At 38.2% G+C, this 22,613-nt stretch overlaps 1 protein-coding gene across 1 annotated transcript in view; it reads right to left on the bottom strand.

Moving 5' to 3' along the window:
* The window catches only part of Adgrg6 (adhesion G protein-coupled receptor G6), a 144,020-nt gene that overhangs the window by 16,136 nt on the left and 105,271 nt on the right, over positions 1-22,613 (bottom strand). Inside the window, exons 11-21 of the mRNA XM_055627730.1 lie at positions 22,205-22,260; positions 21,472-21,682; positions 20,504-20,675; positions 18,921-19,061; positions 16,594-16,713; positions 14,145-14,190; positions 12,938-13,044; positions 8,931-9,058; positions 7,568-7,836; positions 6,404-6,500; positions 4,249-4,532 (exon numbers count right to left, since the gene is read on the bottom strand). Coding sequence (XP_055483705.1) covers positions 4,249-4,532; positions 6,404-6,500; positions 7,568-7,836; positions 8,931-9,058; positions 12,938-13,044; positions 14,145-14,190; positions 16,594-16,713; positions 18,921-19,061; positions 20,504-20,675; positions 21,472-21,682; positions 22,205-22,260 — 1,631 coding nt within the window. The remainder of the gene's footprint in view (positions 1-4,248; positions 4,533-6,403; positions 6,501-7,567; positions 7,837-8,930; positions 9,059-12,937; positions 13,045-14,144; positions 14,191-16,593; positions 16,714-18,920; positions 19,062-20,503; positions 20,676-21,471; positions 21,683-22,204; positions 22,261-22,613) is intronic.

The following is a 22,613-nucleotide window of genomic DNA, read 5'->3' as shown; positions in this document are numbered from 1 at the left end:
AGTGGCCATCTGTCACTGTTCCAAAAGGTCGCATTCAAGTCCAGATGGAGGGAGTGCTCATCTTTGAGAGTTCTTTACTATCTAAAGGCCACTGGTCCTTCCCAGAAAAGTCAACCATAAATTTGGAAAAACAAGTTCACCTTTTCTGAACTTGAATGATAAACCTTTAGAAACACAGAAAGGAAGCATAAACATTAACATAAGCATAACTCAGGGCTGGAAGAAGAGGGCAGGTGGCTGCAGTGGGCGATTGGCATTTTAGATCATGATTATTGATTTTGGAGTTTTGATAGTAAAACCAGCTATTTGGGAAGAAGACACTATGAGTGCTATATACTTGACTATTGGAGGAACAGTCTGGTTGGCTTCTAAACTCCTAAGTGAGTCTGCACCCAAGACTAAATATCTCCCAGGTTGTCTTGTTAGTCAAACAAAGCCAGCTGTTGTTAAGTTGGGTTTATGGCTGTTTTTGGAAAAGTGTCTTCAATCTTCCTTTCATACTACAAAGACACCCTTTACAAAATTATTTCTCTGTGGCACAAAGTGCTCTGTCAAAAGATGAGTAATGTATTTTCTTGCAGTGTGTCATGTTTCACCCCACTTGATGTCATTTCAGGTGTCTGGAGCTGAAAGATACCCACCTTTTAATTATAGATAATAAGTATTTCATCTTTCCAACAATTACACATGTGTATTTATGTGCTACTGGGCCACAGCTTAAGTTCCATGAGATTCCTAACAGGCCAAGGGAGACTTAGACGGCCATTTACAGTTTGACCATCTCAAAATTTAACTAATGTCTTAGTGTACCAACAGGACTGCGACTAATGACAGTTCCTAATGGACAACAAATTAAATTCCCATTAACTTATAGATAATATGTTTACTAGCATTTGTATTCACTTTCTAAATAAGAACATTGATATGAACTGAAGGACTAGTTAAATGTTTTCCTTTAGTTCTCAGATTCTACAGAAAACTATGCTTTTTATACTGTGTCACCTAATAATGTGCTGTTTAATTTTCATGTATACACATACATATATGTGCATATGCATATATATGTATACATTATATAGCATTGTCAATGCAAACTGCTCTTGGTAAAGGCCTTAGCTATTTTTTACCATCAGTTTACCTAATAAAATGGAGACTGTGTCCTCTTTCTGAATTTTCTGCTTTTTAGACTTCCAAGTCTGGCAGTAAAATCACAGATGTTAGATGAAAGTGCCTCATTAGCTCCCATGCATTACACAGATATACATGACTTATGTTGATAGAGGTATCTGGGTGTCTAAAGGTCATCATTGTAACTAATGGCTGAAGTCTCTGAGCAGACTGGTAATTCCTGTCCTGTGTTCTCCTCAGCAGCTTCTGATTAAGAACGGTGTGATGTATTTGTTATGCTCTTGCATTTGGTACTTATTACAGCCAGATTGTACTTGACTGCTAATCAATACTGTTTTTTGTTTTTGATTTTTTCTGGAAAAAGAAAATTGAGGATCAAGTTCCAGGTATAACCTGTTGAACTTGTTAGGAAAGTCAAAATTCTCCATATGTTGGAGAAATATAAAAGGTGAGGAACACATATAATTTAGACAGTAGTTGAATCAAATCATATTATAGTTTTTTTTTTTCTCTTTCTGGTCATCTTTATTTCAGAAAAAAAAAAAAAAACAACAACAGAATTTTCTCAGTTTCGTTGCCTCGTGGGGCTTATTTCCCTCCCTTAAAAATAAAGCCTCCTCAAAAGTGGCTGCATTGTCATCTTCTGTGGCCTGGTAAGGCTGCTCCCCCATCAGGGGGAGCTGATCAAAGAGCAGCCCAATCAGATTATGTCAGAGGCAGTCCTTCTTCCCATTACTATGTAACCCACTTGGACACTGAACTGCCATGGGCTACATCTGTGCAGGGGTTCTAGGTTATTTCTACAAATAGTCCTTGTTTGGAGTATGAGTCTCTGGGAAGTTCCCTGTGTTCAAGTTTTCTGGTTCTGTTGCTCTCCTTGTGTGGTTCCCGTCCTCTCCAGCTCTTACTATTTCCCACTTTTTACATAAGATTCCATGCACTCTGCCCAACAGTTGGCATCAGGCTCAGCATCTGCTTTGATAGTCTGCAGGGCAGAGGCTTTCAGAGGCCCTCTGTGGCAGGTTCCTAGTTTGCTTCCTGTTTTCTTCTTCTGGCTTTCAGAGGCCCTCTGTAGCAGGTTCCTAGGTTGTTTCCAGTTTTCTTCTTCTGATGTCCATCCCTTTGCCTTTCAGGATGGGGATTGAGAGTTTTAGTTAGGGTCTTCTCTCTTGCTTAGTTTCTTTAGATGCACAGATTTTAGTGGGTTTGTCCTATGTTGTATGTCTATATGACCAGGCCACAGAAGATGACAATGCAGCCACTTTTGATGAGAACTGATAGACTAAGATCAGAAAGAAGGAGAGGAGAACCTCCCCTATCAGTGGACTTGGGGAGGGGCATGCATGCAGAAAGGGGAGGGAGGGTGGGATTGGGAAGGGAGGAGAGAGGAGATTATGGGGGGATACAAAATGAATAAAAAATGTTTATATTCATAAAAAAGAACACTCAAAAAAAGTAAAATATTATCACTATAAAAAAAATAAAGCCTTCTTATGTAATTCAGGATGGCCTCAAATTCAGTGTCTTTCTGTTCCTGCCTCCTGAGTCTGGGGTTACCGACACACACCACCACACAAGGCTTTATATGTTTGTAATAAAGCATGAAGTTCTTATAAACATAAGCCCCATGTTGAAGACAGAAACTAGTTTACCAATAAAAGCCATTAAGTAAATTTATATACTGCTCTAGGAAGTTTTTGTCTGGCCTGGCTGGTGAAATAACTGTGGAGTAAGTGCCCTCAGTATCATGGCCTTTGCATTAAAAGTTTTGTTTTGGGGGTGTTTTTAATATCATTGGATGTGTAAAAAATTGTTCTGAATCTGTAGGATTTAAAATCAGTCTTTAAAGTCAGTGATTTATTAAGAACAGTGACTTGATGACAGCTAACAACGTTTTTTCCCTCTCGTCAGGAGACCCATGATGGGAAAATTAAAGCATCTTAACTCCAATTAATGGAAACAGCTACAGCTGTAGCTGCTGGAGTTTGCTGAGGCTGCCAGGAAATTCTAACACTGAGACTGAGGTTGGGCTGAGAGATGACTGTGCCTTTCAAGTATAATCCTGAAATATAAAACCATGGGATTCCGAATGTGAGTGGATACTTTTGTCAATATTTACTTGGGCACTTTTATGTCTTGTATCATAAAAGAGATTAAATAGGGGAATATTCCCATTGCCTAGCTGGATCCCTGTGCTACACATTAAGATTCCAACTTAAGGATATCCTCTTGAGGTTTATTATTCCACATATTCATGATACCAGGCTGCATATTTGGTCTGTCATGCACCTGAATAAATTTGGTGAATTTATTAATGAGTATTTATGCCACAGGCATTTCAGAATGGATGGAGGCCTTACCTGAGGGATGTCCTTTCCAGCAATCCATTTTTTTTGTTTTAATTTTTTTTGCAATTTATTTATTTAACAGTCACTGAACATCTACTCAGTGACAACTGTTTCAGTTCAAAGACTAGCAGAAGTTGCACAGTAACAAGTGACATGTGTGTCTGTGTGCGCGTGCGTGCATGCGTATGTGTGTGTATGTGTGTGTGTGTGTGTGTGTGTGTGAGATGGTGGAAAGATCTTTGAAGAAGATGCCTTTCATTTTTCTCTAAAAAAGAGCATTGATATGTTTGATAGGTTGAATTAATGTCTGTAACTTAAAAAGACAAGTTTCTAAAAGAGAGTTGGATTTCACTTTTAAACCAGAGGAGCTAAGGAGACAAGTGAATTGCTCTGCCCATGCACAGAAAACCTATATAGTTTGCACGAAGGACAGCAACAGTGCCCGAACCAGAAGAAGACCAAAATTGGCTGTGCTCCCTTAAACTTCCTGTTAGGCTCTCAGCTAGCACTTCCCACTGCTCTGTGCACACTTACATTACAGCATATTTATTGAATACCAGGCACTGTTCTAATGTGTCTGGGACATAATGCTAAAGAAAGAAAAGTCAACCAACATTTTACCTCATTACCTATGCAAGAACTTTTTAATGAACAGCCATTTGTGCCTAAACTATGTTTAGCACCTAGAAGTAGTAATAGAAACTTGATCTGTGCTGTCTGCAAATAAGGTAAAATTAGAAAGCAGCCACTGCTTGGACACCATGTATCTTACCTTGTAATGAATTGAAGATAGAGAAGAGGTACATGAAAGGGATATTTAAGGGTCCCCAGGCAAAAAAAGCAAAACCCCATGTCATGCCCAGCAGGAAGGTTAGGCTGACCACACTTCGAAGGTTCCTTAAAACCTCTTCTCTCAGGGTGCGGTTGCTTCTCTTTCCATTCCTCCCACAGATCTGTACCATGACCACAACGAACATGGCAACATTCAGGAAGAACATGATTCCAAAGTACCCAGCACAGCTCACATAAAATACCACAGGATCCTGAATCCAGCAGCTAAAAGGAAAAGAAACAAGATTAAGATAAAAGAGTGGTTACCAAGCCTTGTTTACTCATAACTTTCCTTCGTCTGGTTTGCACAGCTTGCAGAGTTCTTTCTGAAACACCTATGAAAAGTCAACTCACTTCTGTGGGCCTTAGTTTCTTCTTTGATCCTTTCATAGGTGGTTTTTTTCATTTGGTTAGTTTTGGACGCCTGCTTTCTTAATCTCATTTCTTAAATCAACATTTAAAACCAAAGGAGGTTGCTTGTTGAATTCTAATTGGTATGGGAGCATGCTTGTTTGGCTGGCTTTAAACCATATCTGACCCTTTTTCTCTTGTATGTCTTTACTCTAACAATGGAGATTTTCAGCAATCAATTTTGCTGTCCTTTCCTGTCAAAGGGTGGCTATGCTGACTCCATTCCAAAAAACAACATGGATATGGCAGTCTGCTAAGAGATTTTATGAGAGCTATGATATTCCAGCTGTCAGCTTCCGTACATGTGAAAGAGGCTAGGAGAGCTGCTGAGATGTTGGCTCTCATGGGCTATAGACACAGTATCAATGCTAGTGGTCACCTATGTCCCTAGTTCCCTGTTTTCTATGATTAGCTAAATTACACTTCTTTGTTATATTGAATTAAGGATTGAGGATCTGAAGCAATTATTATTTATATAACTATTCTAGTTGAACCAAGATATTATAATATTAAAGGATTCATGTATAGTTGTTTCTTGCACACAATTATAAGGCACTTGATTCTCAGATATATATCAGACAATAGATGAGAGAAAAATTCAAACTATTTTGTATTACAAACTCTAACATGAGTAAAGTTGAAAAGCAATGCAATTTGCAGATGTTCTAGAGCTTTTTTAAGCTACCTAAAGTACCTAAAAAATCTAATAACTTCAGGAAATTAAATTCATCTTAAAGTTAATTGTCCTCATTGTGGCTACTGAGGTAAATGCTTTTGTGAACATCCTGCGATCCTAGAACTCAACATGATTTCTAGCATACAATGAGTGCTCACTAAATGAGATTTCCTGACGGCACAACTTAAATACTACAATGAGGGATTGTATATTCCTTCACTTAAAACTAATTTAGCTTAAAATTTAGTGTACTTTGTAAGGGTCCCCTGAATAACATTGCACGTCCATGGCAGTGGAATTTCTTTAAACATGGAAGTCTCCCAAAGATGCTAGAATTCTTGATACAGGTCCAACTTGTTAAGGTTTTGTAGCACTGTTTCAGAAACACAAAGAAAGGGAGGCCATGAAGGATGAGAACTGACTAAATATAGAAGTGCTGTCTATCCCTGAAGTTTACACAGACATGAGGTGTCATGGGCCTCACACAACAAAAAAATGTTCATGAAGCAATCAGTAATTCCTGAAATCAATGGATGTTGGTGATCCACAGTACAGTTGATGAGAAATATGAGAGCAATTTGCTTAAGCAATAATGACCTTAATCTCAATGACCTCAACTTGTGAAGTAAGGTTTTGCTCAAGGACTCATGGATCTCATTGTTTTCTGTAAAACACTCATACTGGGTCATTTTTGCTATTGCCAATATGTATGGGTTGAAGGAAGCAAGAGTAGCACAGAATCTCCTCAAAGTGAATGAGTCTTCTGAGTCTAGAAAAAAATTATCTCAGGTGTCCACTTCTCTAGACCATAAAGTACAATGCTATTAAAATAAAGAAAGGCGGGTCTAAGCATTGAAATTATTAATCTGTGGTTGACAGACCTCTGACAGAGTCTCAGAGGTGAAGTAAAGACTTCAACATCAGAGAGTTATTATCACCATGGTAACTTACAGTAAGCCACAGGAAAGTACACATCCCACCACAATGTCCCCAAACGTGTTCTACTCACAATTCATCATCCTGCTCCTTCCCATAACTTTCTTTTCCATATACCTCATTTTGTTTTCTGCTCACCAGAATAACTGACACCACCAAGGCTGGCAGACCTGTTTTAAAACAAAACAAAACAAAACAAAACAAAACAAAAACAAAACCCATGCCATTGAGAACTCTCCTGAAGATTCTGGCACTGCCTTGTGGGACTGATACTGTCAAGTAAGTTGACTGGTTAAAACCTGTTGGTTTTAACTTCCCTCCTCAGTCTGTAACATATGACTCTAAGTGGTAATAGTTTAAGCCTACTCTCTAGTGGTAAGATGCTTAAATCTGCTGCTGGGTCTAGTGATACTCACTGGAGATGTGAGTAGACCGTGTAGACTGTGATTCTACTGAAGTCAGTACCAGACAATGTGTAGTTGTGTTAATGATGCTACATTGGGTCACCAAAGTTTGAAAAGATAAGGTGACTGCATCTCTTATGAAATAAAAACTTCAGAAAAAGTGTTGGTAAGCAGCTAGTGTATGATGCATTTCCTTTTTCTCCAGAGAACCCATGGTACTCCTGTGTCTACGTCATTGAGCCAATTCATGCCTCCTCAATGTTCCGAGTGATCCTTTGATTTTCTCACAGGGGAATGCTGTGAACTAAGGAATGGCTCAGCCTTGAATACTGTCATCTGAAAAAGATGGTGATTGAGCTTTCAGATGCCTCATTTGACAAACAATCCAGATAAAGAAAGCGCTCATTGAAAAGATTCTATAAGGGCTAAAATGGCTTTGGACAACTGACCGAGGTTTCATGGTAAAAAGCTCAAGGCAACAATTCTGTAAATATCTTGTTTCCACACATTAAAAATAACACTCTTTTTCTGGCTCCCACACAGGGATGATTAGAGCTAGGAGTTTAGCTGTCTACTATATTTGGAAGCATAATGGGCTGTCAGCTGCTTCTTTAGCAATGGTGGGCTGGCACTGGGCTCAGGAAATGAGTTTGTGGTGACTCAGGACTAAGGCTTTCCTTTCCTTCTGAATTTAGTGAGGACTGGTAAGAGCTCCAAAAGCATACATTGCAAAAGCATACAGATGTCCCTTCTCAGGATTTTATTATCTGATGCATGTTTTTCTATGTGTCTTTTGGGGTGATACATGAGGAAGGGTGTTCAGGGAGGCTTACCCCAGCCAATGATGCAGAATTTTAGAATGTAGCGGTGGATGTAGGTGTTAAACACTTTCACAAGAGCTATGTACATGTGGATGGCTTCCAGTCCCATCCAGGTGAAGGTAGCCAGGAGGAAGAAGTGCAGCAGTGCAGCCACAGCCGTGCAGAGTCCAGCCACACCGAAGGAAGTGATCCAGCCATCCAGGAGAAAGATGAGATTCAGGAAGAGCAGGGCTGAACTCAGGTTCATCAGAATTTTGGAGGGATAATCCCTGCGCAGCTTCCTACAGATGGAGAAGAGAAAAGTATGCAAGAGGTGACACTGCACACCGATATTTTAAACACAGGAGTCAATTTCTGTTCTCTACCATTCTGCAGCATGTAACTGCATATACAAAATACCCCCCACCACCACATTGAGGCGTGAACATGTTTATGAGTTTTTGCCAGGCTACAAAGAGTTTTTCAAATTGTTTCCAGCTGTTTCCAAAATTCTCAACTTGTTTACACAGGATTTACATTTATTTATTTACTTGTCTATTCTTGAATTAGTTTTTTGTTTTGTTTTGTTTTTTTTTTTTTTTCTACTGCAGCTCAGGATGCCTTGTAATTCATTATATAGCCCAGGCTGTTCTCTAACTCATGGAAATGCTCCTGCTTGGGCCATTTGAGTGCTGGGATTAGAGACATGAGCTACCATGCTCACATTTTTCTTTAATTTAAGAATTTCCTGAGATTTCCAAGAACTATAAAGTTAATCAATTTGTTCAGGTGTGCATGTCCATACGTCTATGCATCTGCATGTAGATACCTGGAAAAGCCGTATTTCATTAAGGCCCCTGGAACTGGGATTATAGATGGTGGCAAGCTGCCCCGTGTGAATGAAAGAATCCAAACTCAGGTCTTTCTCCAAGAGTAGCCACTGCTTGTAGCTGTGGAGCCATTCCTTTAGCTCTGACATTTTTATTTAAAAGGTAATTTCCCTAGAATTGTTTGATATTTCTTGATTTTTTTTTTTTAATGAGTCAGGAGTCCCTTTAAAAAATTTCCTGTTTCAAGAAATCTTGCATGCAATTTAAGAAGCAAATTATATTCGCCATTACAATGTGGAAAGTATTTCATGTCATTTTAATTTACATTACTGTTCATACTCTTTAGCAGCCTTAAATCTATTTTATCAATAGAAACATAGTAATTATAAACTAAGATTCTATACCTGGAAAATTCATGTTGTATGATCTTACAAGAAACATGATGATTAAAAGTGAGACACCAACATGCAGTTCATAAACTGCAGAGCTGTTTTCAAAGCTGAGGCAATTTCATGCTCATATTTGCAATTGTTAGCACTGGGCTTGGCAGATAGATATATACTTACTCAAAAGCAATGTATGTCAGGAGAGTTGCTGCTGAGAAAATAGCAGATATCCCACACCCAATATAGGTGATGAAAGTGAGGACTTTTGTGTTTCTTCCATCTATTTGTGATGCACTCCTTGGAAGATCCTAACAAAACATGGGAAGCTGCTGTAAGTATTATTCTTCTTTCATGACAGTGATGCTTTAAGTTGCCGTAAAGTTCACTGTTGACATTAGAGAAGTTCAGTCTCAGAGGCTAAAAACAATGCCTATCAACACTGGCGTAGCCACTTACTGCATTCTTGTGGACCAATAAGAGAAAGAAATAAAATGAAGCATTACTGCAGAAGTCGGTACACACTGTCTTAAATCAGTACCTTCTTTGTAAGCTCTTGGTACCCTCGTGTAAGCCAAAGAGTGAAAATACTGGAATCCCTAAAAGAAACAGTGTAAGACACGGTTGCCTTGTATGGCAAGTTAATAGCGAAATCTGTTTTTGCAAAGATAGGGGCATGTATAAATGGAAGTCACTATGCAAACATAGCCAATCCTTTGGCCCCTAGATTGTTCATTAGGTGAGAGATGCTTAGCCAGGAACAGCCAGAGGTTGCTATAGGTGGTGTTAAAGTTTTCTATGTTCATTTCAAAGCCTGGCAACTAGGAGGTTGGGTTGATCTTTATTTTATTTTTTCATAAAAGTGAAACCACCAAGTGTGTTGGGGTCTATCATATTTACTCTTTAAAGATTTAATTGGCTTAATTTAAAGTATTAGGAGTTGTGAAGAGTGGAAAGAAGCCAACATGGAAAACAAGCAACATTAATTCTTCATGTTTAGGTGAACTTGAAAACTCTGGACCTCATAGGAAAACTTTTCTTTTCCTCCTTAAATGGAGTATTAGGTAGGGATAAAACCTAAGATAAGACCACTAATTCGTCCTGGTGGAAGATAAAATTCACTTCCAACATACACGTGTTTAAAAATTAAAGAAGAGATTTGTTGAACATACAGTTTAAACATTTCAATCTTATGGCAAAGGTAAACTGTTTTTTCTATATGTCAATTTCCTTTAATTTTTATCAAATGTCAAGAAAACGCTACTCTCCCACAAGCCCCCCGTAGAGTCAATATTTCTTTATGTGTGCATGTATGTGAAATAAGGAAGAAGCAGGAGTCAGTTCTAGATACAACTAAGGCAGTAAAAGCATGTGCAGTAGTTTTGAAACACTGAAAAATGCACACTGGCTGACATCAGTAGAAGTGGGGTCTCAGAAGCAGAAAACGCTTTCCTTGTCCTCAACACCCGAGGAGTCCCTCAGTCCCTCAAAACACCGGGAAGTCATGGGCCCATGGCACATGGGATGGATTTGAGTCAGTGTCAGCAGACTCAAAGGGGGTGCTGGACTGGTACAGTTCCTACAGGATCAGCTAGAGTAGAGAAAGGAAGAGCTTTGCAGGATCACCGAGGGTGATGAATTCCTCAGAGCACTGCTTCCATCTAGGTAAGACAAAAGACTGCTAATTTAATAAATAATTTAAGAAAAAATGAAGTGATTCTACACACTGATAACAATTCACACACAATTCTCCTATTATGTTGTACTTTCTAAGAATGATCACATGACAATTTTATCTTTGTAAGCCAGCCAACATGAAGATATATGAATATAAAACAATAAGAAAGTCAGTTCTATAACAAACGTAGGGAAGGACATTAGACATTTTTCACCTTTATAGATTAAAAGATATAATATGGGTCTATGCATCATGGGAAAACATAGACTCTGAGACTATCTCATACAAGTGAACAAAGAGTTGTAAATCTAGAAGAAAAAAACTATGACTCAAGCATTGGTGGTCTGAAAGCACCAAAAGAATGCCAACACAATGCCAGAAGGAATGAATTTTGGAAAGTGTTTCCCCTAGCAGTTGATAATCTTACAATAAAGGCCAAAAAAGAAAGGGGAAGAATTCACTCACATGTAAATGTAACTTTTTACTCGGAAAGCAACAGAAAACACAATGTGCAATTTATAAACCCATAATAAAACTGAAGTTGCATATAGTAAAACTAGCTATCTGAGTAATGTGCAGATCAAATCAAGCTGCATATAAAGCAGTTCTTAGAGGTCAATTTTGTTACTGGCATCTATTTATCTATTAGAAATAAAACTCAGAGTGCGGGAAATCTTATGAAAGAAGTGGGAAACAGTAAGCTCTGGAGAGGACAGAAACTCCACAAGGAGAGCAACAGAACCAAATATCTGAGCTCAGGGGTCTTTCCTGAGACTCATACTCCAACCAAGGACTATGCTTGGAGATAACCTAAGACCCCTGCACAGATGTAGCCCATGGCAGTTCAGTATCCAAGTGGGTTCCATTGTAATAGGAACAGGGACTGTCTCTGACATGAACTGATTGGCCTGCTCTTTAATTACCTCCCCTTGAGGGGGAAGCAGCATTACCAGGCCACAGAGGAAGACAATGCAGGCACTCCTGATGAGACCTAATTGACTAAGATCAGAAGGAAGGAAAAGAAGACCTCCCCTATCAGTGGACTTGGGGAGGGGCATTCATGCAGAGGGGAGAGGATGGGAGGGATTGGGACGTGAGGAGGGAGGGAACCACAGGGGGGATACAAAGTGAATAAAGTGTAATTATAAAATAAATAAATAAAAGAAATAAAACACAATCATTTGCAAACATATATGTGCACATTGTTGAAATTAATTATGTAAAAGAAAGATTTCTAAAGAATATCTTTAGTCACTTAAAAAAAGAGATGGAAGAAATTTTAATTTCTGTTTCAACTGGAAAACACAGTATATTTTAGTAATTCAATTTTCATGTCTTGAAACAGCATATTTTGAGAGTATTAAAACGTTGCTTTCTGTGATTCATCAACCTTGTCAATGACTTATTCTTTCCCAGAGAATTTGTATCCCTACATGTTAGTAAATCTATGACTTGTGAGAGTTGCCATATGACAATGGCCATTTACATGGGCCAAGTAGTTCATCATTCAAATACTAAAGTCCACAGTTGCTCATTACTTCCTCCCAGACTCCACAGGAAGAAGGCCCAAACATTTCAGGGAGATGACTGCAACCTCATGTCTGTGGTTTCAACTGGAAAAACTGTATCACTTCAATTCCCATTACTCCCATTGTCTATGAAAAAACAAGTCTGGTTGATCCCTTCATAGAAACTTTCTCAAAACAATGGCTACAGTGCATTCTAGATGTTCTGCATACTGGATAGGTGCTTGTACAACACACATATCAGATAATGCTACTCACTCATGGATCAGTTCCAACAGGCCATTGGGAGGAAGATGGGTCTTGAAAATTGAGTAGGACAATCAAAACACTGACGTGATATAAATTTTTATGCAAACTCTTGAGTATGCTGGCTAGGTATATTTTTTAAATAAATGATGAGAGAAAGAAAGAATAGAAAGAATGTTATGAAATCCCTAAAATGAGAGAAATCTCATACATCTTATCATCTTTCTTGTAGGACTGAAGTCACTGACTCAAACTGTCCTAGCAGATTATACTCTTGAGAAGAGAAATCATTTGGCACAGGCACAATATCAACTTGCTGGCAAGCAAGTTAAACAAAAACATAAGGAAGAAAAATCTTGATTAGACTATGGTTCTCTTCCATGGTAGCAACAACCCAACACTTTCTTCTTCTATTGCTCTTTCCTTCATCTCTGTTTCACCAACTCCTTCTTTCTTAACCAAAGAGGTTCATGAGGATAAGGAGGAGGGGGGGATGTTCTGGAATTGTTTCTTATTAAAGCTACAAAAAATAAGTGTTCTTTTGTATAAATCTGTCATTTGGTGCAAATACATGAGATTTGCTAATTTAATGCCTTGTTACAAATCAAGATCCGTTGTACAGACAGGCATGATTAGGAAAAAATTTCCATGATCTATAATAAAAAAAGTTGGGGTCACACAAAAGAATTGTGCCTTCTAAGACTACCACAAATCAAAATGAGGCAAATCCCTCCTCTTACCATCAGGACTCCAAAGTGAGTGAGGTGGTTACACAGGCAGATGGTCTCCCCAGCCTCCGAGTTGGAGCGCACAGAACATCCGGAGGTGCTCCACCCTCCAAGACTTTCTGCAGGAAGAAACAATGAGCAGAAAACAGCAGTGGCTCAGTTATCTGTAATGTGGGCATCCTTCTTGTAGTGACCAAGAAGTAGAATGATTTAGATTCCTTGAAAGTCATCTCAAAATTATTCAGGCACTGTGCTTCACTGAAGTGACTCAGGGCTTGTCTAGATGCTCACATTAAAATTTTAACAAATTTTGAAATAAACTTCTATAAAAACAAAATTTCTTTTAAACATTATGTGCTGATAAGCTCTCTGAAGACCAACAGTCTAGGATCAGACTAACTCTTCTGAAAACAGATGAAGAGATGGATGAAGAGATGAGGGGAGGCTTAGACAATTTTGCGATGTACCCAGTGGTCATTGTTATGAAAACAAGGGCAAATGGGTCTGAACATCTCTGACTTCTTTTGGCATTATATTTGCCCATTTATTTAAATATGTTATGACACAGGATGATATTTTTAAGCGGGTATACAAGTCAATCAGGATCTCAAAAGGCAGGCAGGTAAAACATAAACAACTAAACTATCTGCCTGTAAGTGACAAAGAGATTTCTGGCAACATGGAACTGTATTTTTCACAGACAACACAGCCAGTATGGTACCAGAATAAATTTAGAAGCAATGTGGTATTGAGGGGTTCATAGGGAAGATGACCCTTAGGAGATAAACACAAGAGGTATCCTTTCAAGCATCCCTTTATTCATCTCTACACTCTCAGCCTAGTGATTCATTGATTATTTGCATGCTCCTTCCTGTCTTGACTGCTCAATATCACTTTAGAGGTGATATTAAAGATATTAAATATTAGAGGTGATATTAAAATATTTTTTTCAAGGAATATATGCTCTTTATATATAACTTCAGTAGGCCCTTTCACCCACCTCATAAAATAACTGAAATTAAAATGTTTAATTCAGTCTGTGAGCCAAATATGCTTGTTTCTTGATGTGACAAAAGTTATTTTAAAAATGGGAACTGATTCCCAAACTATCTAAACTATAGTTTGAAGCTCACTTGTCCTAAATTGTGGTTTGGGGTGAAATGGGCAGGAATGGGAATGCTTGACAACACTTGAAAGCCCCCAGTATTTTACAACTTACTGTTTTTGTTCAGATCCCAGAAGGCACAGATAGGACGATGTACTTCCTATATTAATATAAAAATAAATATGCAAAATTGTAGTTTAAATTGTTTAAAAGTCACAACTAAAAAGAAACTGTACTAAAAGTCACAACTAAATAGAAACCATTCCAGTACCACATGACAAGGTCACCAGCCTGGATGGGTCTTCTCTCCTAGAGACTTCTAATGAAAATCAGTTGGAATCCCCAGGAAGAACTACATTCACTTTTCTTCAGGACACTCTATGTTCCATTGTTAAATACTGACTCTATTATCATTCTTCATATCTGGCAAGGCTTTTTATAATTTAATGTTCATATCATCTTCAAAATTCTCCTGCATGTCTGAACATCTACAAAAGCAAACTAAAAGCAGACCCTCAAGAGACAGTTGTATGCCCTCAGCCAGATTGTGTTAAGTCAGAAAATAGACAAAAAATAGAAGCATCCCAAATGAGCATCAATGGATAAAATCTGTTATGTTCCCACAATGGAATATCAGACAGTCTTTTGAGGAAAGCACTTCAGGCATGTGCTACAACACAGATGGATCCTGGATGCTTTATGCTAAGTGAAACAAGTCACTTTGGAAGGACAACTACTGTAGGATTTTTTGAAGGGATTGATAGAATCAAATTAGTACTACAGAGATTGCTAGAAATTTCTGGAAGTTAAGAACAGGGAAATGGTGTTTAATAGTGGCAGAGTTTCATTTGAGGTAGATCTTTTAAAAAATCTAGTGGAGATAGATGGTATACACTGTTGACAAATTAATGCAACTGAACTTACTAAAAATGGTAAGTTCTACTAAGTATGTTTCACCACAGGAAACAAACCAAAGTCTTTCTGTATGGATGCTGAAGCAAATAAGGCCAAAGGTAAAAAATGAGGTCTCCCACAAGGGAGTCAATGTTTCAACTCCAAGCTTCAGCCATTATCAGCCTGCTCACTTCCTGTCTGGCTGTGGTGAGATCATGACCTGGAAGCTGTACAAAGGTGAGTCAACTAGTTAGTGAGCTGCAGGAGACAGCACATGTGCTTGCAGCACATAGATGGATGGGAGAGAGGGTCCTGAGGAAAGAATGCTAACACTTGGCAACATCTTAAACAGTGGCACATCTCCCAGAGAATGAGGCCACTCTCTCCCGCCGTCCCTTGAGCTATCTCCGTTGCAATTATCTTGGACTTTAAAAATCGCAAAGAGACGATCACAACTCCTGACCAACTACTGTGCCTGTGTATTTGGAGTTGGTCAAATCCTTTACTAAGAACAGGAGCCTTCTTTGTTTTGTATTCCATTGTGTAAATGCACCACAATTTCTGTATCCATTCCAAACAAAGAAATGATGAAATTTGCAGACAAATGGTGGGATCTAGAAATGATCAACCTGAGTGAGGTATCCCAGAAGCAGAAAGACACACATGGCATATACTCACTCATAAGTGGATATTAGACATATAATATAGGATAAACACAATAAAATCTGAACACCTAAAGAAGCTAAGCAAGAAGGAGGACCCTGGTAAGGTGCTCAGTCTTCATTCAGAAAGGCAAATGAGATAGACATCAGAAGAGGGAGAAAAGAGGGAACAGGACAGGAGCTTACTACAGACGGCCTCTGAAAGACTCTACCCAGCAGGTTATCAAAACATACGCTGAGATTCATAGCCAAACTTTTTGCAGAGTGCAGGGAATCTTATGAAAGAAGGGGAGGATAGAAAGACTTGGAGGGAACAGTAGCTCCACAAGGAGAGCAATAGAACCAGAAAATATGGGCCCAGAGGCCTTTTCTGAGAATGATACTCCAACCAAGGACCATGCATGGAGATAACCTAGAACCCATGCACAGAAGTAGCCCATGGCAGCTCAGTGTCCAAAAGGGTTCCCCAATAATAGGAACAGGGACCATCTCTGACATTAACTCAGTGGCTGGCTCTTTGATCACCTCTACCTGATGGGGGAGCAGCCTTACACAGAGGAAGAAAAGAAGCCAGTCCTGATGAGACCCAATAGAGTAGGGTCAGATGGAAGGGGAGGAGGACCTACCCTATCATTGGACTGGGGAATGGCATAGGAGAAGAGGGAGGGAAGGTGGTATTGGAAGGGGATAGAGGAGAGGGCTACAGCTGGGATAACAAAGTGCATAAACTATAATTAATAAAAAGAAAAGAAAAGAAAAAGAAAAAAGAACAGTAGCCCTCTTATTCATTTCCACTTCTTCTGATTCTTGGTTACCAGGCAAGACTGACTCACTCACTGGTGGTTGCTGCTGTTCATAGTGCCTGTATATTGCCCCCTGCCTGACCATCTCTCCCTCCTAGAGGATGGATGTCACCCCTCATACAATGTGTCAGTTGCTCTGTATTATTTATAGTTCCCTGTGATAGTGTCCACACTCTTCAACCATTATCTGTGGAATTTTCTTACCTGAGTTTTGGTGTGTTTAATTCTTATTTGAACTGGCTCTTTTAGATTCTGGATAGTAATGTTTCCAATGCTGCATGCCATCACATAACTCACAAGGATTTTTTCTTGAGATCCAACATCCTTTAAAAGAAAAGAACAAATCGCGTGCACTAGTCATAAGTACACACGTTCATGCTCCAAAATAAGCAAACTGTCAGCAACTTTTGCACTTAAGATCTTCAATTCTAGAGCATCCTGTTTATACCTTCCAATTGCTCGCTTTCCTGAAGGGTCTATGCTACTTCCCTTATAATAAATACATTGAGGGACTGCACAAATAAACCAGTTATAAGGGCATATTCATACTCTATCACGGTGATTGGTGGCAGCCAATTGATAACTGAGACAATACAAAGTCATAAAAAGCTATGAAACAGTGAGACCATTTCCCAACTCAAGAAGACAGATGAAGTTATTTACGGTGTAAAAATTAAAAAGCAATCCATCATTCACACCTATGCCAACAGCCTGATGTGTTTACTGGCTTATACCTAAATAAATTCTAGTGGATTGAAGGCCCACCCAGAACTTCTGTCTTTTATTTTTTTTACATTTGGCAGAACCTGCAGATTTCACAGAGAAAGGAAGTGGCCAAAAAGCTTGGAATACGTGCTGTTCAATGACTTGGAGCAGCAGTCCACCTTTCTACCAAGATCTCTGGGTTTCTTTTCCATCTTGCTTTCTTGTCAAACTTTAATTCTCTATGCCATTTTATAAGTCAGTTATATTTAAAAAATCATAAAATCGCTTAAATTCCAAATGCAATTATAAAATATAGCTTTAATTAACTTTCTATGTTTGTTACTATCAAAACTGTTGACTTGAATTGGGGACGGCCATCACTTTAGAAAAGATGCTCCTATCTTTTCTAAAGTATGGGAAGTATATCACAGAAACTTTACTAGTTTCTTTTTGTTTGTTTTATTATTTTTTAAACGTTTCTGTTAGTTTACTTTTAAAAAAAATCTAAAAATGTGCTTCTATAGAAGCATCCTAAAATATATACATATATGAAAGAATTCTAAACGGAATCTCCAAGTAATAGGGAAAACAAAACACCAACTAGACATCTTATACTACCAAGCAACAACTTCCAGTGCCAGGTAGGGTTATATTTTGTTGAGTTGTTGGCTAAAGGGAGCCCATGGAACCCCCAATCATCATAGGCTATTGCTAAGGCTATAAATTGCTCTCCACAAACTGACAGTAAGGCCCTACGGCTGAAGACAGCACATATTTCATCAAGCATGAAGAAGCTCAGCTGCTCCATAACTCTCAAAATCTGTATAAAAGTCTAAGTTCCAGTTTTATTATACATGAACATTTTACAAAGTTTTTTCCAAAATAATTTTTAAAATTGTGGAATGATATTTCACCATATTTATCCCCTATGTCCTTTACTTCTCTCTACATCTTAATCTCTACTATTTTCTCTATGTCTATCCTTATCTCTCTCTCTTTCTTCCTCTTCTCCTTCACTTTGCCTCCCAAGTGCTGGGATTACAGAAGCGTGGCAACAGGCCCAGTCATTTCCCTCTTTTATAACTGAGTGATTCATAGGGTGGCCATACAAGAAACATTCCTATGGGCCTAAGAGTTGAAATACTCTCTTGCACAGAGCACACGGCTGGACAAACACTGGTACCTTGACTTTAACTGGTAAAGTGTTCTGAAGAGAGGCTCCAGCAAAGTGCTCTAGATGGGGCTGTCCTCATAAAGGTCACCAAGGGTCATTAGTGTTTTCTGGCAGTGGACCATCTAGTATTTGACCTGATGCCAATAAAAATGATAATATGTGCTCAGCACAATGCCACCCTACTCTGCGGATATGAGAATGCCAAAGGTCATTTGAAATACTAATGGGAAAAATGATTAAAGCCAAGAATGCCTCTCATTATGTAAAAGGTGCTTCCTGCTGACTTAAAAAAAATCTTTTCCTTTGGTGTACAAATGCTTTAACTCTGGAGGCCCCAGGGTCTGGAGAACAAAAGGATTAACAAATAATAAATAACAGCATCTTAACTAACTCAATTTCTCATTATATAATACTAGTCTTAGCTTTATATTTATTATTTTTAAAATTCAAGTAAGTACATACTGTTAAATGGGAGATTATCTGAAGTAAAGTATTTGAAGACTTACATTATTTTTTTTTTCAATTTAGAAAGTATAATAGATTAGATTTTCTATAACTGCTGGTATATTTCAAGGAAATCTGATGTCTTGACCTTTGAGCTAAGATACTTCATTTGAAATTGGAAAACAAAAATAATTTAAAGAGTTCTCACCTGAAAAAGTCCAGTTTTGTTGAAGAAAGTGAACTGTGCTCTTCTGACCAACGCAGAATCCTCTTGACTTAGATTCTCAAGCAGGTTTGGAGGCAAAATCACAGAAGCCAATGAATCTGCCTGGCCATTCTCAAAGTCCATCTGTCACGCACAAGCACATTGGTAGAATAATCATTGTGAGAGCATTGGTAGCACAGTCCAGTCCCCATGCTGAGTGGGTTGAGAGAACATCTGCAGGGGCCACGTTAACCAGAACCAAGTTGACCTTGACCTCTGCAGAAGTCTGGAATTCCTGGGTAAGCCCCTTGCAGTCAGAGGCAGAGATCACATTAGGAGTTCACACAAGAATACCTTGATTCTAAAGCACACCAACAATTACAGAGACCAAAAAATACTTGTCAATTATGAGAGTGGGATTTAATAGTGTCAGATTTCAATGTTTTGCCATATACTATGGGCATAAATTGTTTTGTTTAACTGCAGAGCTTCATTGTCTCTGTGAAGAGGCAGCAGCTGTTTTTGTCTTGTTTTGGCATCACCTTCATTAGAAAGGAGGCAAGTGGAGAGTGACACTCTGTGAATGGAGGAATCACACAGAACAGCTCAGTCTTGATTGACACTCCTTTGGCTGCTTTACAGACTACACACCAAAAAATAGCCAGTACTAGGAACACCCTCAGATAACTTAATTCAGGCCATAGAGATCTCCTGTCCTCGTGGACGAGACTGAGACCAAAGGAGCTTCTTGCACTGTTTAAATACGAAAACCCTAGACCCCTAATCTAAAATAGAACAAAAGTCTTGCTTGTATCTCAAGCCTAGACATTTTGTATTTTCAGTGATCTATCTTGAGAGCAAACAAACAAACAAACAAACAAACCAAACAACAAAAAATAAATACAAAAAAAACCAACTGTTTTCCACATAGTTACTGTCTCAGGTCAGGAATGGTGCTGTATTCACTGGGTTTGCTCTGCTTGCTGACATTGTTTGAAACATAGTAGGCATTTGAAAATTATTGGATGAGCTATGCTTTTAAAATATCTAGAAGGGTGAGCAGGACCCCAGATTACTTGCCTAGTCTCATCTGCTTCCCTCACTGCCAAGCCTCTAGATTGTGGATTTGCACCATGTCATTCTTAGAAGAGCAATAGCAGCAGCAGCAGCAACATCTGTGCTTTGATTAAACTGGACACGGCAGGGCCCTACAAGGCCCAGAATTGTTTTTAACATGTCTTCCCTGTGACTGTAAAGTTGGTTTTGAGAAGCAGTGGCAGAGAGAAGGCTTCTCCCATGCCTGTTCCCACCTGAAGGTCTTTAATAACACGTTTATCTCTTTAAACTGGTTCCTAACCCATGCTTCCAACATGGTCTACCCCACTTAGTTTCATCTTATCTTTAGAAGGTACCTTTCACTATCTAGGCTATGAACCATATACTTCCTGATGCCATTTTAGCCAACATTCTTATCTGTCCACCATCTCTTGAATCGACTTCCTTGAGGTATCTAATATTAAAGAGCCAATAAATTTGTTCTCTGTCTTATTAATTAGTTAAAATTAAAACAAACATAGGTTTGTTACCTGGAAATATGATTCATTATTGCTTGGAAGGCCAATGCTAAAATTTGAAGGTGCATTCACTCCTGGCATCAGGGATGAGACTCCAAGAGCTAAATTCTGTGTGTCAATATTCACGTGTGGGGTGCTATTCAGGTCTAGTTTGAAGGCTAGCTCATCAATTGTTTTTAGAGCTCTAAAAAAATGAAAATGACATCACTGTTAGATTACACTATGTTTTAGGGAGTTGCTGTATGATAAAATACTAATAAAGAAAGTATTTTTAAGTTCTCTCATTTTAGTGAATACAGCCATGAGAACATCCCACACCCCAGTGCTATCAGCTAATACACAGAATCATGTAATTGATGCTTCCTCAAGAAAACTCTACTGTCTTAATGGAAATCATAAGCTAAGTCACCAGAAATGGAGTTTGTTTTCCACAAATAACCAAGAAACCAGAAGATACTGCAAAAGTGTTTGTAATTAATGCTATAGAGATAAAAATAACCTAAAGGATATGTTAATAATTATATTTTATCAAAGAAATATTACATAAAGGATGGAAACAGAAGAAATTAAAGATCCTAATGTCAATAACAAGTGGAATAAAAAATATAATTGCCCGTATCCGAGGCACTTTCATTTTAGAAGCTCACAAGGCTGTAACAGAGCTGTGTAGAATGGCAGATGTACAGTGGTTATGATAACCCTGGATAACCTTTTATGTAGGCTGATAATATATTATGATGTACTACATATGCTTTGGGGGGGTGATTTTATATATATTACCAGATGAAAATTCTACTTACTCTGTAATTTATACTTCTAAACTAGAGAGCTTTAGAATTTACTTTGTAAATGACCTTGGGAAGTACCTATGCATCTTCTGGAGCTGTGGATTATGGAATGTGATCACAAAGCAGTCAGAAGCGGGCAATGCTCTTACAACACATTGATCATTTTAATTCTCCAGGGGCAGAGATACTTACTCAGTAGAAGATTCAAGCAAATCACTATCTGAACTGCTTAAAATATTAGAAAATATATTCATTAGAGTTGAGCCAAGTGTTATATCAATATTTTCTTCTTTGTTCACAATCCTTTTGACCTGTTCTACAATGCTATTAATATTGGCTGAGGTTAGGTTCTGCCCATCACCAGTTAAGTTTAATATCTCATTGGCCACTTCATTGGATTGTCCTAAAAGGAGAGGAAGAAACAACATAAAGTTTGCCTGGGCATTTTGGAACAGACAGTATGAATAGTTTATTATACAGCTTCAGGAAGTGGGATTCCATGCATACTGTCCCTCATCCATCTTTATGAGGTAATATTGTTCTACACACAGGAACAGATTTCTTAAGTATGATACAAATGATTCAGAGAGATCATTGGTCCCTTGAAATCAATAAGTACATGTTTTCTATTTAAAAATAATACAGAAATATAAAAAAACATTGATAGAAATAGCAGTTTGCACATTATTTTTACATCCTCTACATAATTTTTTACTATTTTTATTTCCTTAGGTTATGAATATGTCACAAAATTAATATGCAGAAAGGTATATTTCTAACTAAAATATGTGAAATATTCTTTTACACTAGTTTTAATATTATACCAGTATTACACAGCAGAACATCACATCTGAAGAGAATAAAGCATTGATGATGATGAGGTCATTTCATTTGTCCTTGGAAAGGGAAGACAAATTGAACTCACTTGAACAGTTGGTGGCATCAATGGGGCTCCAGAAGGTTGATGTTGCATTAGAAAGGCTGCAATAATTACCAAACAACAAAATGGCATTTAAATATGAAATTACTAATAACTAATGAAATTACAGATAACGAAAGCAATTAATAAGTTTTTGGATTTGCCTTAATATCCAACTAAGTTCCCTTTGAAAAGAATATGAAAAAAATGCTAAAAATTCTTATTGGAAAGCCAGTCAGTAGCCTGTTCTCTCGAAGGGAAGCGCCCAGTACATCCTGCATCCTGACCTCACATACACTGTCAAGTGCTGCTCTAAGGACTTTACTGGAAAACTCAAATTTTGATTTCATACAACTCTGGAAAACAGATTTCAAACCACTTTTATGAAAGAGGAAATGCATTTTAGAGAAGCCAA

This window comes from Psammomys obesus, unplaced genomic scaffold (genome assembly GCF_907164565.1).
Source record: "Psammomys obesus unplaced genomic scaffold, mPsaObe1.curated_primary_1811, whole genome shotgun sequence".
Taxonomy (NCBI): domain Eukaryota; kingdom Metazoa; phylum Chordata; class Mammalia; order Rodentia; family Muridae; genus Psammomys; species Psammomys obesus.
The sequence above is the reverse complement of the archived record's forward strand: the minus strand, read 5'-3'. Positions and strand labels throughout refer to the sequence as shown.